Source organism: Tachypleus tridentatus, chromosome 4, assembly GCF_004210375.1.
Source record: "Tachypleus tridentatus isolate NWPU-2018 chromosome 4, ASM421037v1, whole genome shotgun sequence".
Taxonomy (NCBI): Eukaryota; Metazoa; Arthropoda; class Merostomata; order Xiphosura; family Limulidae; genus Tachypleus; species Tachypleus tridentatus.
In genome coordinates this window covers 30,365,000-30,383,959 of record NC_134828.1, presented here as the reverse complement: position 1 = coordinate 30,383,959, position 18,960 = coordinate 30,365,000, and the positions used below count along the sequence as shown (strand labels likewise).

Genomic DNA, 18,960 nt, shown 5'->3' with positions numbered 1-18,960 from the left:
AATTTGCTTTGAAAGAGTGAATTAGCGAACGATGGGCTAAGCACTTGCAATGCCAGCGCCTAGCGACCACGGCCTACAGATCCATACTTGTTTCTAAGAGCTTTTACGACACATACTAATCCTGGTGCTAGAGGCATGAAGCAATGAACTTAACCTGCATTTATAATAGCTGAGGAAAGCATCTACTTCTTTAGGTGTAGCAGTAGCATGCTTTCATGAATAAATATTTATTTACGCCAGCCGTGAATGAGGAAGAACATTCGATTAATAAAATAAAAATATTTTCCCACTGTTTATCTGAGCACTTGTTCTCTTGGCTTATTTTAAATGACTCAGAAGAACGAATGTCACTACTGCTTGTGAGTCCTCCTCACAAGTCAAACTTCAAGGCAAAACGTTTTCCACTGTTATGTGACCTGCTCGATAACGTGTAATATGAGCAATATCCTAATCTGCATATTTACCTGCCAGTACGAGTTGTTTACTTTTAAAGATCTAGGTAAACAGTAACGTTAAGTGTGTATTATATTGATACCACACAAATCTACAAGAAATACATACAAAAAATATTTTAAAATAAAAAAACAGTCCAAATTTCTGTTTTTTATACCACTAATAAAATACAAGATTTACAGTTGATATTAAAAATTACCATTGCGCACCTACAAAATAAGTTATAACATCGTGATAAATAAATACAAACATGATCTTTATGTTGAGAATAAACAATAAAATATCTAGGAAACGAGACTAATGTTTAACATTAGAAAAAAAAAACTTCGTTTTTGTATTCTTTATTTTCAGTAACATATTTAAATAATATGCGCTAGGAACGTTAAAGTCGTAACATGTATGCCTACATAGTTGTCTTTATTACTGCATTGAAATCCATAGTAAAAACATTTCTATATATTTTTCATGATTATAATTATTTAATATTAACATTCATTTTATTAGAAGATGTGTAGAATAAAAGATGTGAAGAAGCATAACCTGACGGTTCATTAATGTTCGTTTCAACTTGATGGCATTTGCTTCATTTTGGATAACTGTAAGGGAGTCAAAAAATTGAATTGTTAGATCTAAAAGACAATTAAAATATTTCTATGCTTATGTTTAAAAGTAAAGGACTTTAAATCTATTTAACTTACAGAATATTACTCGTGTATGTATGCTTATTTGTATTATTTTGTTTTCTTTTACTTCCAGAAACGTCATTTATTAAAATATCCAACTCCAACATGTTCATGGTTCGTGTCTTGTCATTACGAAACCTGCGACGTCTGGTGTATCTCGGCTGTGTCTGGTTGTGCATCTGCTACTTAGTATTCCGGGTGGCCCACCCTCAAAATGCTGTTTCCTATTTGGCACACATACACAGGGGTTTATTGCAAAAGATCCCCTCTGAAGGACCAACGCAGCCATCTTTAAATGCATTAATCCCCGAAAATTTTCTAGATTTGATGCCTTTGGTTGATAAGTCACCCAGCCTAGGCGAGAAGGAACTGTTATTTTTTCTTTCTAACCGATCTAATTTACCCCTTGCTTATTGGGCTAAAAACCGAAATAAAGCGATTGGTGATAAGACTTGTGCTAAGTTTCCCAGTTTGTTTGATTTAGATTTCAACAATATTTATTGGCAGAGACTTCAAACTACGAACGGGACCTTCTATTTATACGCAGCATATTATGATAATAGAGTTAGAACAGGGAGCACCGCAATAATCAGAATTTTAGCCATGGTGGATAAAATAAAACCTATTTCAACGACGTGCCAGTTATGGTTCGATAAAGGAAAGTCGCCTGTTTTTGCCCAAGCAACATATACGTACGCTTGGTACTCAAAGTGGGGTAACTACAAAGATGGCATCCTCCAACCCTTCATTATTTCTTGTAAACTCCCCAAAAAAGAAACCGAAGGTCGAATACCTGCAAGTGTTTCTCTTGTCCAGAACAAGTGCCAAAATCCAAACAACAATCTCAGGATCGTTAATAATCGCCCTTCAAAAAAATTTGACTTTGCAGTTTGTGTTAAAGGTCTCGATTTTTTGCAAGAGGACTTGAGTGTGCGGCTAGTTGAATGGTTGGAAATAGTGAGCATACTCGGAGCGAAAAAAGTGTTCATGTATGAATTAGAAATTCATCCGAATATTTCCAAAGTCCTCAATTATTACCAAAACAGAGGACTGGTAGAGTTGACACCTATTACCCTACCTGGTAACCAACCAAATATACCAGGCTTTCGCCATCTGTATCTTAAATCCAAACTAACTCACAAACGTCAAAACGAGGTTATTCCGTACAATGACTGTCTCTATCGAAATATCTACAGCTATGATTACTTAGTGTTGCTGGACGTAGACGAGATCATCATGCCTGTCAAACACGTGAACTGGCGGGAATTAATGGCCGAAGTTGTTCCGGCAGCTCTCAAAATTAAGAACTACACCCGAGCCAGCTACAATGTTCGAAATGTTTATTTTCTGGATGATCTTCAGGATGGAGAAGAACTACATCATGAAGCTCACGAACAGGGAATTCCGCCTTACTTACACATGTTACAGCACGTGTATCGCTCCAAGAACTTCACCAAGCCTGGTTCCTACGTCAAATGTTTCCATAACACCGAACGGGCAGTGTCCCTTCACAATCACTTTCCCTTGAATTGCTTCGGTTCCTGTACCACATACTCTGTTCCAACAGAACTCGCCCAGTTGCAGCATTACAGAAAAGATTGTGTTGGCAGTTTGAAGAAAACGTGCAAAAGTGAATTTCGAGCCTACACCGTACGTGACACCACAATTTGGCGGTACAAGAACGAACTCACGCAGCGAGTAACCCAGGTGTTAAATAAATTGGGTTTTTTTCGTAGCTAGGGAAGAAGGTTTTCTTAAAGCAATTCAAGACTTAGTTTCACTCGTATAAATCAAGCAACGCCATTTGATAAAGGTGGTCAGCAGTTATTGTGATTTTAACAGTCGTTCTATAAAGTATGTATACAAAGGTCCAAGAAGTCCCGTGCACATGAATTCGCATACGAGTCAGCTCGTCGTAAGCTTGACCTGCTGGTTGTCTTGGCTGTTTTTCAGCAAACATTGTAGTGCCTTTTTTTTCCCCCTGTCATGTATATTAGAAACACCCATTTGCCATCAATGAACCATTGTATACAAAACAATATTTTAGAGAAACCTAAGTAATTATCTTAATTTTATAATATTTTGTGGTTGTAAAGAGCAAATATAATTTTGTTTGTGAGATTAGGTGGAAAGTTATAGTTGGATATAGAATACATAAAATGTATATATCAGAAGATTAAGGGTGCATTTGTTCGGTAAAATCGTGGTTCCTATGTTTCGATAGAATTACTTCGGCTTGTTAGTAAATCTGTAGACGTATTTAGTTTTAATGATACTTATTTCTATTCAAATGCTTATTACCAATTAATCAGCCTATAGTATTGGAAAGGAACATCTTAAGGAACGAGCTTTTAGGTCTCAATATTTTACAAAGTTGTTCCAAATAAATTCTTCTAATCGAAAGTTTTAAAATTAACTGGATAACAGTTGTCGTGTGATTAAGGGAAGCTGTAATTTAATTTCATAGTTATAGATCGAAACGACCTCTACATTTCTATATTCTTGTTTCAACTCTTCAAAATAAGTGTGGTTCTTAAAGCCATGTGTACAATTTCTATTAAATAAAGATAAGCTGTTTTTTTTTTTTACTTAAACTGTCTATTTGAAAATATTTGGCAACACGTGTAGTTTAATTGGTTATTTATACAATTGTAATTTTTCATGTTCAAAATTAACTTTATTTGGATCCAAGCATGATAAATATGCATTCACCCGAATGAATCATTTCCTTTTCCTCAAAATAGGATGTTTTAAGATATTTATATTTCATTCGATCCAAAGATCTCAATCCTAGTTTGTGATAATTGTATGAAAATTACAATATATAATTATCATACCTTGAATATGATTAGAAACAAAATTTCACAACTTGGATAACTTAATTACATGATTAATTTTCAGGGAATTTAAATTTTTGCATTAATAATGGCGTTCACAATTTTAAAACAAATATCCTTAACTGACTTAAAATATGAACCGAAAAAACCGTAATTTCGTTACTGTTATGTATAGCGTATACCATTACGAAAATAAATTTCATTGGGTAGTTCAAAACTAATACATACAATTAGTTTTGTTTGATTGATTTTTAGTTGTATACAGTTAGTACAGGATCTACGTTAGAGGCAATTTCTGTGCTCAATTAAAAGCTCTTTCCTCATTTACGTCCGAGTTTAAATGTTTGTTTAACTGGATGGAGATCGGCTTACAAATATTCTTTGTGTGCAAGTTCTAGTTACCTATTATTTTGGTTCACCCAATAGATTTATATTTCGTCTTGACAATATACGTATCAATACTTCAGTTCCAGACGACGATGGAAATACAACTTTGAAATATCAACAAGACATGCTTCTGAATACAGTCAAAACAATTTACTTGTTTTTTTAGCCGATACTTATCCATCCTATTGAAATTTAAAGATATTTGAGATCGATTCCCAGTTCATTTTTTTAATAATAGTAACATGCTTTACGAAGATAATTCGAATTTCTGTCATTTTGTAATTTTTTTGTTTAATTATTGGATTAAATTATTGAACTACGTCAATATTGGTTTCATTGATTTGACGTAAATTCACAGTTATATATATATATATATATAGTATGTACATGTGTGTGTGTGTTTATAACAAGACCTCATTAATGTGTTAATAGGTTAGCAATCAAATAATAACATTGAATTCTAATTTATATTTAGTGTGTAGCTCATTCGTAACTGACAGCAAAACAGTTTTTGAATTTGTTAATTTATCGTTTTTAGTTGTATTTTCTTTCTTTAACTACAACACGTTTTTGGTTTTTAAATTGCCCCAATGAACACTCTTTCACAATAAGCTAATTAATATATTGTTTTTTCTACATAACGAAACATTACAGTAATAGTTATTTGTTATTTTCTACCGGTTCCGTGACTTCAAAAGTCGCTCCTCAGAAGTAATTTTACAGATAATTTTAAAAGCACACGTTTTGCTTTTATATATTTATGTATTTATCTAATTGAGCCGCTGTATTATTGATTTCCAACTCAGAGCTGGTTGTTATTACTCTTAGTGGCAAACGGTGTTGCAGACCATTACTTGTCATGTCTAGTGTGTTTTGAAGTAATAAATTATGATAAAGCAACTGTTCACCGGTTGTTATTGTGAGACACGAGTTTAAATTGTCGTTTAATCACTCGTTTGTCCAGTTTCTTTTAATATAAAAATGCTAGCATAAAAGTTGAATTTCAGAAACATTGGAAATGGTCAAGGTAAGCAAAGGTTGATACTCTCGTTTCATTGTTCTTTCAAATACCGGTTCTGAGGTTACGTCTCGACACGAATTAAGTGTCCAACTATAACAGGAAGAGAAGTGTAAAAATGTTCCATTATGATAGAGTTCGACGATAAAAAAAGCTGATATTCGGTACTTGTTCTTGACCAAATGCAGTAAGTGTTTAATATTATAACTGTTATTCTGAATAGAAGAGTTAAGTCACTCCATCCACCATAGAGTCAATATCGAGATAACCCGTCTCACCCAACTTCAATGTGTTGCCCCTGGAGCCTATAACGAAATTAACCCCACTCACCCACGCACACAGAAAACACTCGATACTTTTCTTCTAGAATCTCTATCGAAATTATCTCTCTAAACTTTAATGTTTCCGTTCTGGAGCATATATCGATACTACCCCCTCCCTCACCTACAAATATTTTATTTGGCTTGCTTCCACCCTCCTCTCGGAACACATCTTGAGACTCCCAGAGCGTGGATGGTGAATAATAGAACTGGGGACGGCGTTAGATGGCCTTAGTAGCTCTGTTATGAACACAAAATACAAAGGCAGAACTTCTATTTCTTCCCTTAAATAACCTGTTTTGTAACAACATATAATATCACAGCATTACAAGCGTTTCAAAAATATGATACAGGCAGTCTTCGCATAGAGATAATCTGAAATCATCGTACATGTATATAGGTCAGGGCTATATATCTCTGAAATAGTTTTTTTTTTTTATCTATTTAAACACAACTTGTAGTCAGACGCAACACTGACAGAAATAAGCATTGTGGAGGTAGGTGAAACCTCGAGTTCAATAACGTCAGTAATGGAAATATGGGTGGGTGGTTGGTTGGGGAGAATATTGCACTCCTTTCTTGGACCGTTCATGTAACTGTGATGTAACATGACGTAGAACTACTGCTTAGCTATTCATTTCACTAATTACAGTAAATATACAATTCACTTAGTAAATGGCTGATTATAATCAAGATTTTGGTTATTTAATCCGACTATTATCACGAGCAAAATTACAAACCTCCTCACCAGGTGGCAGTATATGAAAAATGTATAAATAAGTTGGCAAACTGAGGAATATTATGAATATTTTCTTGAAAATCAGTTCGCATCTATCGTTGTATGACATGCCCAAGGTTCATTCTAGTGTGTGTTAAGCTGTGTAAACCAGCTACGATTTTCAAATGTTAGACTTTGATTCCAAATTCTCCTTTCGAATAGCATTTAATATTGTTGTTTCTGTATAGAAAATCACGGGGTAAATATATGTAGATACAATAAAATTTCAATTATGTCCATTATGAAGAGTTTCCCGCCAAAATCGCCACTCGCTATGTTATCGTTTAGTTTCTTGTGTTTCAAAACGAGACAAATCTGTTCTTTCAGCCAAAACAACGGAATTCAAAATGGTTTAAAACGGTGTTTTTTGCCAATGTCAAACTGCTATGAAGCAGTAATGAATTATGCACAAAACATTAATTTAAAATGTGATGTGCTACTTACTTATTTACTTTCTTTGGTTTTATCTCCCGTAATTATGCTCGGGTAATTTAATAATTAAATATTCTATATAGTTAAGAACACGCAAACTTCGCATATGTTTTGGCATGTTTTATTCTTTATAATTATATTTAATTAGTAAAAAGTTATTACAAATATAATATTATTCAGCATATAATCTTTGTTTCTCCATCTCTTGAATAAACTATGAGTGAGGTTAATCTTGGAAAATAATAGAAGTTTCACATTATTTTACTGTGGATAATAATAATAATAAATTTTTAAACCGACTCAGTTCGTCTGTGTTATTTGGGTTTTAAACGTATATAAAATTACCTTGTAAACGAAGGTAACACAGATCGATTGTTTCAGTAATATTTCTACTAAAGGGTGTGGTTTTAAACACTAAATTCTAGTTTGGAAAAAGACAAACAAAGAATTCCCTGTGAGTGTTCGCACAGTTGAACTTGCAACGGTTACCAGTTGATTGGAGATGATTTTTCCACAGTAAAGATACGTACACAAGTAGCTACGAATAACGTGGCTTTACAAAGTTAATTTTTGTTCTCGATAAAGATAGAGAGAAAACAGAATAGTTTTTGAAGAGTAGGTCACATTTGTATAAAAGTTGGATATTTGTGAGCTGGAAATATATGTTTATTATTACACAGATGTGTGTTAATCTGCTTTAAGTCGAATTACTTTGTTTACATGGTATATTGTAATGTTTCAAAAAAATACGTTTCATTTCAAAATAAAGTTATTGTTAAAACATGCGGAAGTTTTTGTCTTGTTTTTTTTTTATTTTTTAGATATATTATCCCCACCGTTTCGCCAGTAAATGACGGCAACATTAAACATACAGAATAATGACACAAACATTACTGACGTAATAGTAGTGGTTATATTGAACTCGCTGGAGTTACAGATATAAAACATTTTGTAGGCCCGCCATGGCCAGGTGGGTTAAGGCGTTCGACTCGTAATCTGAGGGTCGCGGGTTCGAATCCCCCATCGCACCGACCATGCTCGCCCCTTTCAGCCGTGGGGGCGTTATAATGTTACAGTCAATCCCATTATTCGTTGGTAAAAGAGTTGACGGTGGGTGGTGATGACTAGCTGCCTTTCCTTACACTGCTAAATTAGGGACGGCTAGCGCAGATAGCTCTCGAGGAGCTTTGCGACAAATTCAAAACAAACCAAACATAATTTTGCTCGTGGGACACAAGGTTACCGCTCACAGTGCCGTCGATAGGCATTACGGGCCCCAGAGCAGCAAGCATTAAGGCCCCCCCCCATACGCACACCAAGTGACAAGGCCTTCGGGCCCGGGGGCACTGGCCCTTCTGACCCCCCTCACGTCGGGCCTGACTGCTTAACAAATTCCGGTTTTATATATTCCCTTGAATATTCTATAGTTAAATGAATTTCTTTATCTTTGATTTCTGACTCCTAATGGAGGATTTTTACATCTCGTAATAAATAGCCAAAACTACTGGAACACATGAGAGCATTATTTTAACGGTTATTTACGTGAAGGCTGAAAAAGTAGGTAAAAGGATTCGGAAAACTTTATCGGCCAAACTGTGAGCCCGCCAGTGGCTCAGCGGTAAGTCTGTGGATTTATAAGCTAACAATCGAGTTCAGGTACCTTTTGTTGACGCAGTATACGTAGTCCACTGAATAAATTTGTTCTTCACTGAAAGCAAACCAAGTAAATCCAAGAGATATATTTTGTAAAACTACATGAGGAATTATCATAAGTGTATTTCACTGTTTCTGAAAATGACATAGTTGGCATCCTAATGATAATTCCGTTTTTACTATTATTATTGAGTCCATCCTGATACGGACACCGAAAATTGTAGAACAAAATATCCATCCACGAGTCGTTGGAACATTTGTTGAAATATCATTCTTTAGTTGCGGAATAGTTTCCGGGTTACAACGACAAATAATTCGGTAAGGTCACGTGCCAGCCAAAATACGAAGTGATTGTTCTAGTTGCAGCTTTCTACTAATTAGCTCGTGAGTTAAATGGTTTCAGCGATGCCAGTTACTCGGCTGTTCTTCCTGTCATCACCTTTCACCCCACACATTGAATGTTACTTATTATTTTGAGACTTGCCTGTGTTAACTGATTTTTACTTTACTTACGCCTTGGTCCTCTCGGCTCAGTGCCAAGTTACCAAACCATAGTTTGAAGTTAAGCACAAATTCGCACACTGGGCTATCTGATATCTGTTCACCATAGGTATCGAAACCCGGTTTCTAGCGATGTAAGCCCATAGACGTCCCGCTGGGCCACTGGATGGGTCAAAGTTATGACAGAGATATGAATATTGTTTGACTATCGAAAACAAATCCGATCGTATGTTGCTTAATAAAACTGGGTAAGGGTACAAAAGGTAAGACAGGTAATTTAATAAAAACATAAAATGTAAGCACGCTCTGAGCAAGAGATACTATTTTTTAATATTATTTTCAAGTTTTTTTTTTGCAAAATTACATTATTAGAATTTACAGTGGTAACTAAATCAGTTCCTGGTCTCTTCTCAAATCCTCGAACAACAGTCTAAGTTTATTGTTATTTTGTTTTTGCTTCAGAAACTCCGGCTCATATTTTATTTTGAAAGTTAAATATAACACTTCCCAGGAAAAATAAAACTCAGAAATCTAACAGTTACACATAATATTGATAAATATGCACAGGAATAAAAGTTGGACAAAAAACGTCCAACAAGGAACTCTAATTCAAAGATGAGTATGGCTTAGCGGTTAACGTGTCGCCTACGGATCAAAATAACCAATTTTCGAACATCAATGCTACACTTGACTTGTTCCTTACTTTCGGATGCAGGTGCTTTATAAAAGTGACAGCCAACCTTCTTAATTAACTCAAACAGTCGGAGACTGCCTTTGTTGGATGGTTGCCTTCAATCTAATCATGGACTTGCCTGACTTCTCGAGTACTCTGACCTAGTCGTTTAGTCCACGAACAAATAAAAAGTGTCGTTCAAGTATATATTACACACTGGGAAATAACTAAAATTGACGGTACATGTCTTCAAGCTAGAACTTAAAATCAGGGGTTCGATTCCCTTCGGTGGACTCAGTAGATAGCCCGATGTGTCTTTGCTATAAGAAAACATACACACACACCCTCATGCTAGGACAGCTGAATACAAACAATTTTAACACCTTTGTTGTAGCTTGAGTGTGTGTTTATGTTTTCTTATAGCAAACCCATATCGGGGGCTATTACTAAGTCCACCGAGCACAGATAGCACCACCCACCACAGAAAACCCTTTTTCCAGCGGTGTGAGTCCATAGACATACCGTTGTGCCACTAGGGGGCGACGAAAATGAAGCAACCAGTCAGCAGCATCCTTTCACCCCTCATCTATGCGAAGGGATTAATTGTCCCTTTTATACTGAGGGTTTTCACCGGATTATTTGTTTAAAAGAGATGCGTACACATGTGAGTGATTTATATTTATAATATTTAATATAAAGAACCATATTTATTTATAATATTATTATTATAGGACATATCTGTATGTCTGTTCGTGATTTCTTTGAGAAAACAATATTGTCTAGCCTGAAGCGCTTAATCGGTAAAAAATTGTAACAGATTTTTTATAAAAATGTGACATCAACTATAAATGTGAAATATTTAATGATAAAGTTCTTTGATGATAAATAATTTTAATTTACTGTGCTTTCTTTACAGCCTTCTAATTTTTCTGGTTTGTTTGTTTTTGAATTTCGCGCAAACTACTCGAGGACTATCTACGCTAGCCGTTTCTAATTTAGCAGTGTAAGACTAGAGAGGGAAGGCAGCTAGTCACCACCATCCACCGCCAACTCTTGGGCTACTCGTTTACAACGAATAGTGGGATTGACAGTCCTATTATAACGCCCCCACGGCTGAAAAGGCGAGTATGTTTGGTGCGACGGGGATGCGAACCCGCGACCCCCAGATTACAAGTTGAACGCCTTAACTACCTGGCCAATTTTTCTGAAAAATGAAAAATGTTCAAAATGGTTTTGACTCTTCTGTGCCACACCAGATTCAGAATACTCACACAGATACAATCATCCAGAATATATCAACTTAATATCAAGAGCAAATCCGGGTACTTTCGCTGGCATAACAATAAGATTAAGCAATTAATTAATTATGAGTTATTATAATTTTATACGAGTATGTGTGTGTGTGTGTTTTCGTAAAACAAAGTCACATCGGGTTATCTGCTGTGTTTACAGAGGAAAATATAACTTCTTATTTGAGCAGGGGGTCCTTATACGAGTGAAAATGTAATATAAATTATGTTAAGAAACATTAATTTGCAACAAAACTAAAATAGATATACCAGTTAGTCTTAATAATTGTATTGTAATACGAATACATTTTACTTTCGGTCACATTTATTCACTTTAAGTACATTCAGTTATTTAGTGGATGATGTCTATGGTTATTCAAAAATTATTGGCTGTTTATATTTAGTTTTATCAGACAGCTGAGCAAAGTTTTGATTTCATGTTTTGTTTCTGATGATTCTGTAATTTATTTTTAACTTGCTCAATGTTAGTCACGTTTTCATTGTTATTGGTTAATCCAATAAGATAAAAGTGTTTTTAAAATGTATATTTATTAATCGGTTTCCTCGTCATGTTTATCATTCGGTAGATTGTTTATATATAACGTCTGATACTAATAGTTTCATATTGAGTTTCCTTACTAATTATAATATCACAAGTTACAACTATAACCAATCATTTTAGTCTTATGTCATAGCCAGGTGGTTAAGGCACTTGACTCGTAATTCGAGGATCCTGGGTTCGAGTCTCAATAACATCAAACATGCTCGCCCTTCCAACCGTGGGGGCGTTATATGGTGACGGTCAATTCCACTATTCGTTGGTAAAAGAGTAGCCCAAGATTTGGCGGTGGGTGGTGATGACTAGCTACCTTCACTCTAGTCTTACACTGTTAAATTAGGGATGGCTAGCGCAAGTTACCCTAGTGTAGTTTTGCGCGAAATTCAAGCCAGACTTTGTGTCATAACGTATACAGGCCTAACCTAATTCCTCCTTACCAAGAGAGGTGGTCCGATGCTTATGGGATTTTTCACCAATACATTACCTTACCAAAAAGTAGCACCTCAAATAGAACACTAAATCTATAAGAAGCTATGTGAAATTCGTAAGGAACAAGAAATTATGTGTTTTTAAACTCTTTTAATTAAAGTTACACTTTAACTTCCGTATCGTGAATCCTATAAAATCCAGTTAAGCCTAATGTTACCACTAACCGACATAAGCCTCACCGAAATAATCCGCCAGGGATGAAGAAATGTATTTTATTACAAAAAAAAAAAAAGCACTGAAATGGAAGAATGTGATTTTCTAAAACTTGAAACTTGCACAAAAAGAGAAACATTGACAACAACCTTCCTAAAAATAAAACACATATTAAAATCAAAAGTATCGTAGAAAAAGCTCAAATAAATCTTTTAATATAGACTATAAAGGAAGAAACATAGAGAACTGTCATTTCTAAGCAAAAGTGAACTTAACTTTCATAGCAATCTTTCACGTCTGGGTAACTCTGAAGATAATAAGTTACTTCCATCTTTAATACAAATATCACCTATTTTAAAGTCTTAACTTTCAGAGGAAATTCAGACAGAAAACTAGAAAAATTAATACTTGAGAATGATAGCACCAGTGACCGAAACGTCGTACATATTCTAAAAATAATAGTCCTTAGTGTAAAAGGCCCGGCATGGTCAGGTAGTTAGGACGGTCAACTCATAATCCGAGGGTCGAAGGTTCGAAGCCCTTTCAGTCGTGGATGCGTTATAAAGTTACGATCAATTCCACTGTTCATTGGTAGAAGAGTAACCCACGAATTGGCAGTGGATAGTGTTGCTTAGCTGTCTTCCCTCTGGTCTTACACTGCTAAAAGAGGGACGGCTAGAGCAGATAGGCCTCGTGTACCTTTGCACAAAGTTCAAACCAAACCAAACCACTTGTGTATCTTTACACAGTCTGGCATAACGCATTACGTCATTAGTTAACGGAAATGGATTTACCCCAAGGAATTATTCGCTGGCTATCTAACTTTCTAGCCAATAGAATGTGTAAAGTAGATGTGAAAGGGGCCCACTCAGGGTCTTTTACACCTGAAGCAGGTGTCCCCAAGGAGGAGTAGTTAGCCCTACCTTATTTATCATGTATGTGAGTAATATGCCATTGTTGAACCTAAACTTAGGTTTTGCATCACAGTTTGCTGACGATGTAGCAGTCTGGAAAAGTGCCCCCACTCCTTCAATATCAGCAACAAACCTCCAACCAGTCCTGAACAAATTAGGAGAATACTGCCAGAAATATTGAATAAAAAATAATTATTCTGAAAAATCAAATAATACTATTCACCAGGTTAAATAAACTGAAAAAAGATCCACCAAAGTTATACATGAACGGATCACACAGACGGTTACCTCGGCTAAACCTTTAGAATTAACTTACAATACCAAATTAACGTGGATACAGCACACTAACAACATCCTGACTAGAATCTGGAAAAGAGCAAATTATGCAAGAAGCCTATCGGGTTAAAATCAAGGCACTTCACCTGATAATATAATAAAAATCTACAAAACATACATTAGACCCATTATAGAATACGCATGTCCAGCCTGGATAAACGTAACACAAAAACAGTTACACGAACTACAAAAAATACAAAATTCAATCTTAACCTCAGCTTATAAAGTACCCCGCAGTATTTCATCTATATTTATACACAAGTATACAATCTTAGAGACAGTATCCGATAGACTCTTGCATAATGCACTAAATTATTATAATAGAAATTAACATAAAAATGAATTATTGTGTGATCTCGGCAGATACCACGTACATAATGAAGTACCTCTCTCCAATGAATATATATTTAAGAAATATAAATCAAGCTGGCCATAATGCACTAGACGTTTAGAATTAGTATAATATTCATAAATTTTCTTTTTTAAATATATATATGTATAGATCTTTAACTAATAATAATAAAATAAAATAAAAAATACAGAAATTTAAAATAAAGGAAACTTAATACAATAAACCAGTGGTTCTCAACCTTTTCTGACTTGCGTCACACTACAACACTTTGAAAATTTTCGCGTCACACCTGGGAAACCTTAACGATTTTTTAGGTACACGTTATATGGCAAGCGTTAAAAGCCTTAGAACGAAACTCACGGCCAAAACAAGCGATAATAATGTCATTGTGCATCACGTTTAGATACATGTAACACAGAAGAGTTAACTTAAAAAGCCTTAGAACGAAAATCATGGCCAAAACAAGCAATATTAATGTCATCTGCACATTGACAATACTATTGCTTGCTTTGGCCGTGAGTGTCGTTCTAGGACCTTTTTTGCTGTGAGTATTTTTCTGCTCTACCACAAAATCAAAACTTTTTATTTTTACATATGTTTTCAATGTGACGCTTGTGCCTGCTTCCGAGAGGAAATCGAATTAAAGCGAGTTTCTTACGTAGACAAACAAGCTTCTCTCTCTTTCTGGCTTTAATTTCAGTCAAAGCTGAAAATCCAATTTCGCAAAACCACGAAAATGCAAATGAAAGCAGAACTTCAACTGGTTTTGAACTGATTGCAGGATATGGAGATCCAAAACTCATCCAAGCTCTTTTCGGGAAACAATAACTGATAAAATTTGTCGTTTCGTAAATCAATGAGCTGTTTTTCCTCCTCAGTTACAAGATTTGTTGTCTCGTTAATTCAGAATGGATAGGTCATCCAGTTATATTCGTCGACAGCAAGTGACGGGAAGTAATGTTTTAGTGCGGACTGTAGGTCGCTTAATGTGCTCAACATTCGAGGGACAATTTTCTTCTTTGACGGACATTCGTTAACGGAAGAAAAACGATCAAGGACTTCTTTGGAGATCTTATTCTTCCACATCGTCACCTTATCATTGGAAGCCCTCAGTTTGGACGTTGCAGTAATAATGTTTTCAGATGGTCCTTGGAGACTTACGTTCAGAGAATGTAATTTGTCAAACAAGTCGAAGAGAAATTGAACCTTCAGCCACCAGATTTCATCATGAAAAGAAAATTCAAAACCTGCTTCCTCAACCTCCAAGAAAGAAATTACTTCAGTTTTTAGTTGGACAAGACGCTTTAACACCTGTCCTTTCGAAAGCCATCGAACTTCAGTGTGACACAGTAGCTTTTGTAGTCTGAATCCATCGCCTCACAGAGAAGAGAGAAAAGTCGAGATTGAAGTGGCCGAGACTTGATGAAATTCACCACTTGAATAACTTGATTCATAACAGACTGCAAATCTTTCGGCAAAGATTTGGAGGCGAGCTTCTCTCTTTGAATCATGCAGTGAACAATCCTAATGTTTGGATTTTGTTGGCGCACCAGAGTGACGAATCCCTTCTTTTTTCGCAAACGCAGACACAGTTATTTCAATGTAATTTGAGGAGCAAAATGTTTTCATTCACCAACTCGAAAATGTCTTTGCCTTTCACTGTACTTTTTAAATTTTTGCAAAATAAGTATTCGTTTACGATTTTTCCATCTTTTATGAATCGAACAAAAGCCAGAACATGAGCTTTTCCACTAACGTCAGTAGATTCATCAGCTTAAAGAGACCATAACAGAGACAATTCACTTTCAGGCGCTTCGAAGTGTTTGCGAACTTGATCTTTCAAATCAGACGACAAGTCTACAATTCTGCGCGAAATTGTGTCATTGGACAGTGGAACTTGCTTAACCTTTTTGGCGGCATCCGTTTCAAGCATAGTTTCAACGACGATCGCTAACGCTGGCGCAATGTCTGATTCGGCCTCCGTATGAGCTTTCTTGCGTTTTGCCAACAATTGAGCAACCTTATAACTTGCAATCAATCCTTTTTCGGGCAGCTTCATGTGGTTCACAAGCTTCCTTGATTGTTCGTGTTGTTGAGCCGCGAGATTCTCGAAGCATTCTTTTGGTTTATCCTTCACAGCTGAATATTTTGTTTCCAAGTGTCTCTTTAGTTTACTAGGAACAAGCGCCTCGTTCGATAAAACTGCATTGCAGAGTAGGCAGAATGGTAATTGAGGATGTTCCGATTTCAAAGCGATAAAACCATATTTAATGTATTCGTTTTTGTACTTCCGTTTGATTCCATGCTTTTGATTCAACACATTCTCCTTTGTAGCACCAGACTTACTTAAATATTTTTCCATGGATAAATGATAAAGCTAATTCATGCACGATAAGCACAAAGTTCTGCAGTTGATATAAAATTCCTACCTACAGCAAAGTAGCTGTAGCTTACCCCAGAATGAGAACGTGTTCCAGAAAGCAGTTTGAATGTTTGATGCATCATTTATGACGTACGAAGCGCTTGTTGCGCCACAATTAAACTAACAGTCGAACCATTGCAGTCGAGAATGAAAGTTAAGTATGAACTTCTCAGTGCTCGAGTTCAATGAAAACCATCGAATATTTTGGAAAGTTTCAGAGTGTTTCTATAGTAGTTTTTATTAACTGATGTGTTTGACTTGCTTGTAAAATCCCAAGAAAGTTGAATGTGTTTCAAAACACCGCGGCACACAGGTTGAGAATCACTGCAATAAATGGGCATTGCCCAGAAAAGGGCCCGAGTACTGTGGGTCACTCTGGCCCTAAAGCACTACAACATAGTAGTAGCTGACATGAAAGTTGGATGGAGGAAGAGATCTTTTGTACCTGATCCTCCTGGGTATCTAAAATCTATCCAAATACCCACAAAGAAACAAGCAAGTGTATCATCAGTATTGTTGCGTAAGCTGAAATTTCGAGAAACTTTTCCCATGCCTATAAATATAACCAATAAGACGTGCCAAAACACAGTATATATTATTGGTTTGCTACAATTAATGTGCTATAAACCTCGGAAATTATAATTGTGATAATTATAACGTTTATTAATCAGGAACTTCAAATATTTGACCAGTTTAAAACCATTAACAAACAATTTAACTTTTCATTGGATATTAGTATTTTTATTAAAACAATATTGAACTTCAACGTTAAGTAACTCGGCATGTGAATTGTATCTACATTGACTTGAAATGAACTCACTCGTTGTGAACCACAGATAAGACATCAAGGAATTTCCAGACCAGAAAGAAGAACACTCGATAGCATTTGAAACTTTTGTAAAACTGTTGTACGTAGATCACTATTTGTGATAACCGTTATTGTAAATTGTGTTATTATTTGTATACTAAAATATGTTTGTGTGCATGAATTTCAAATGGATAAAATGGATACATATTTATTTAACTATTAAATATATAAATTACTGTTTAATTCAGTTTCGGCCTATTCGAAATTATAATACGTTACGTAATAAATTGAAAGTTTGTCTGGGATTATTTGTAACGCATATCAAGACATACTACAATATAACAATAAAGGATATGAAAAGTTAGATTATATTGTGAAAAAAAATGGATAAATTATGAGTTGATGTGATTAGCAGAATATTTAATAGAGGATTAGATTTCTTACATTCACGCAAATGTAATACAGTTGACCGGATTTTTTTAAAGTTTTGGTTTAATTAATGTTTTCCATATTTTTATCCAAATAAAAACGAATATACCTGCTGTGACCACAGAGGAAGGATTTTCATAAAGGATAGATTGGATGAGTTTTACGCTAATTTTATTATGTTGACAAGCAGTTTAGGATTCTCTCATATAAATACGCTAATTCCTGGAGATGATATTGTACTATTGGCATACAATTCGTGAAAAGAAAGGTTGTTGTTATTGGCGTTGAAATAATGTATTGTTGGAAAATGTCAGATATGGAATGATATGGATCAAACTGCAACAGGTTTTCAACCAATACAAAAAATATAAAGGAAATAAAAAAATTAAGATGGAAAAAGGCTGTCTCTGTCATCTGTTGCTGGTTGCATCTATCACATCTATGATGAATCTCTGCAAAAACTTACTACATTTGGAGCTAAATACTGTGAATTTCATGAACAGATTCAAAAACTCAAGTAACACCCTATTTTTTCTTTTTTTTTCATAAGTTAGGATAAGTTTTTAATACATGAAATGCTATATATTAAAACTTTGGAAGAATAAAAATTGCAAAGTAATTCTAAAATTTTATATAACATTGTATTCACAAGAAATGGTAAATCAAACTCACGTTTCTTTCTTTGAAGACTTACAAATTTTATCAAAAATCGTGGAATAGTCTGCAAGTGATCCATTAACATTTATATTACCAATAAAATGTTGGCATAAGTTGGTAGTTTGTTATTAAAAGCTGGTCTAGCATGACCAGGTGGTTCAGGCGCTCGACTCGTAATCCGAGGGTCGCGGGTTCGAATCCCCGTTGCACCAAAAATGTTCGCTCTTTCAGCCATGGGGACGTTATAATATGACGGTCAATCCCACTATTCGTTGGTAAAAGAGTAGCCCAAGAGTTGGCGGTGGGTGGTGTTGACTAGCTGACTTCCCTCAAGTCTTACACTGCAAAATTCGGGACGGTTAGCGCAGATAACTCTCGTGCATCTTTGCGCGAAATTCAGTACAAACCAAACCCTACTAAATGTTTTTAACAAATCTCTAGAGACGACTGGGTGTTGTAGGAGTATAATAAAATGCAGCAATTAATTTAACACCTACAAAAGGAGACTTCACAGGAGTTAAACAATAACAATCAGTTACTTATTTTGTTCTGATTATGAAGTATATTTTAACCCCGTGGCGAACATAATAGAATCTGTTGTGAGTCATTTTGATTCATTAAAACTTGACATATTAATTTTCAAATTTATGCATTTGATACACGTGTTATGCGTGGTTTAATAAACTTGCCAATCAAAATAACAAGTGTTTAAGTGTACTAAGTTTGTAAATGTAGATCTTCAAAAAATATCCAAACTCATAAACTATAATTAGCTGTGGAAGATTCTTAAAAAAACGATGATTTTGGCAGGAAACGT

The 18,960-nt window shown here is 35.2% G+C and overlaps 1 protein-coding gene across 8 annotated transcripts in view; it reads left to right on the top strand.

Moving 5' to 3' along the window:
• LOC143248784 (uncharacterized) overlaps positions 1–7,693 on the top strand; it is a 100,770-nt gene extending 93,077 nt beyond the window's left edge. For all 8 annotated transcript variants that reach the window (XM_076497505.1, XM_076497502.1, XM_076497509.1 and 5 more), the window contains one exon: positions 1,210–7,693. In XM_076497505.1, coding sequence (XP_076353620.1) covers positions 1,210–2,876 — 1,667 coding nt within the window. In that variant the 3' untranslated portion in view covers positions 2,877–7,693. The remainder of the gene's footprint in view (positions 1–1,209) is intronic.
• The last annotated feature ends 11,267 nt before the right edge of the window (positions 7,694–18,960 follow it).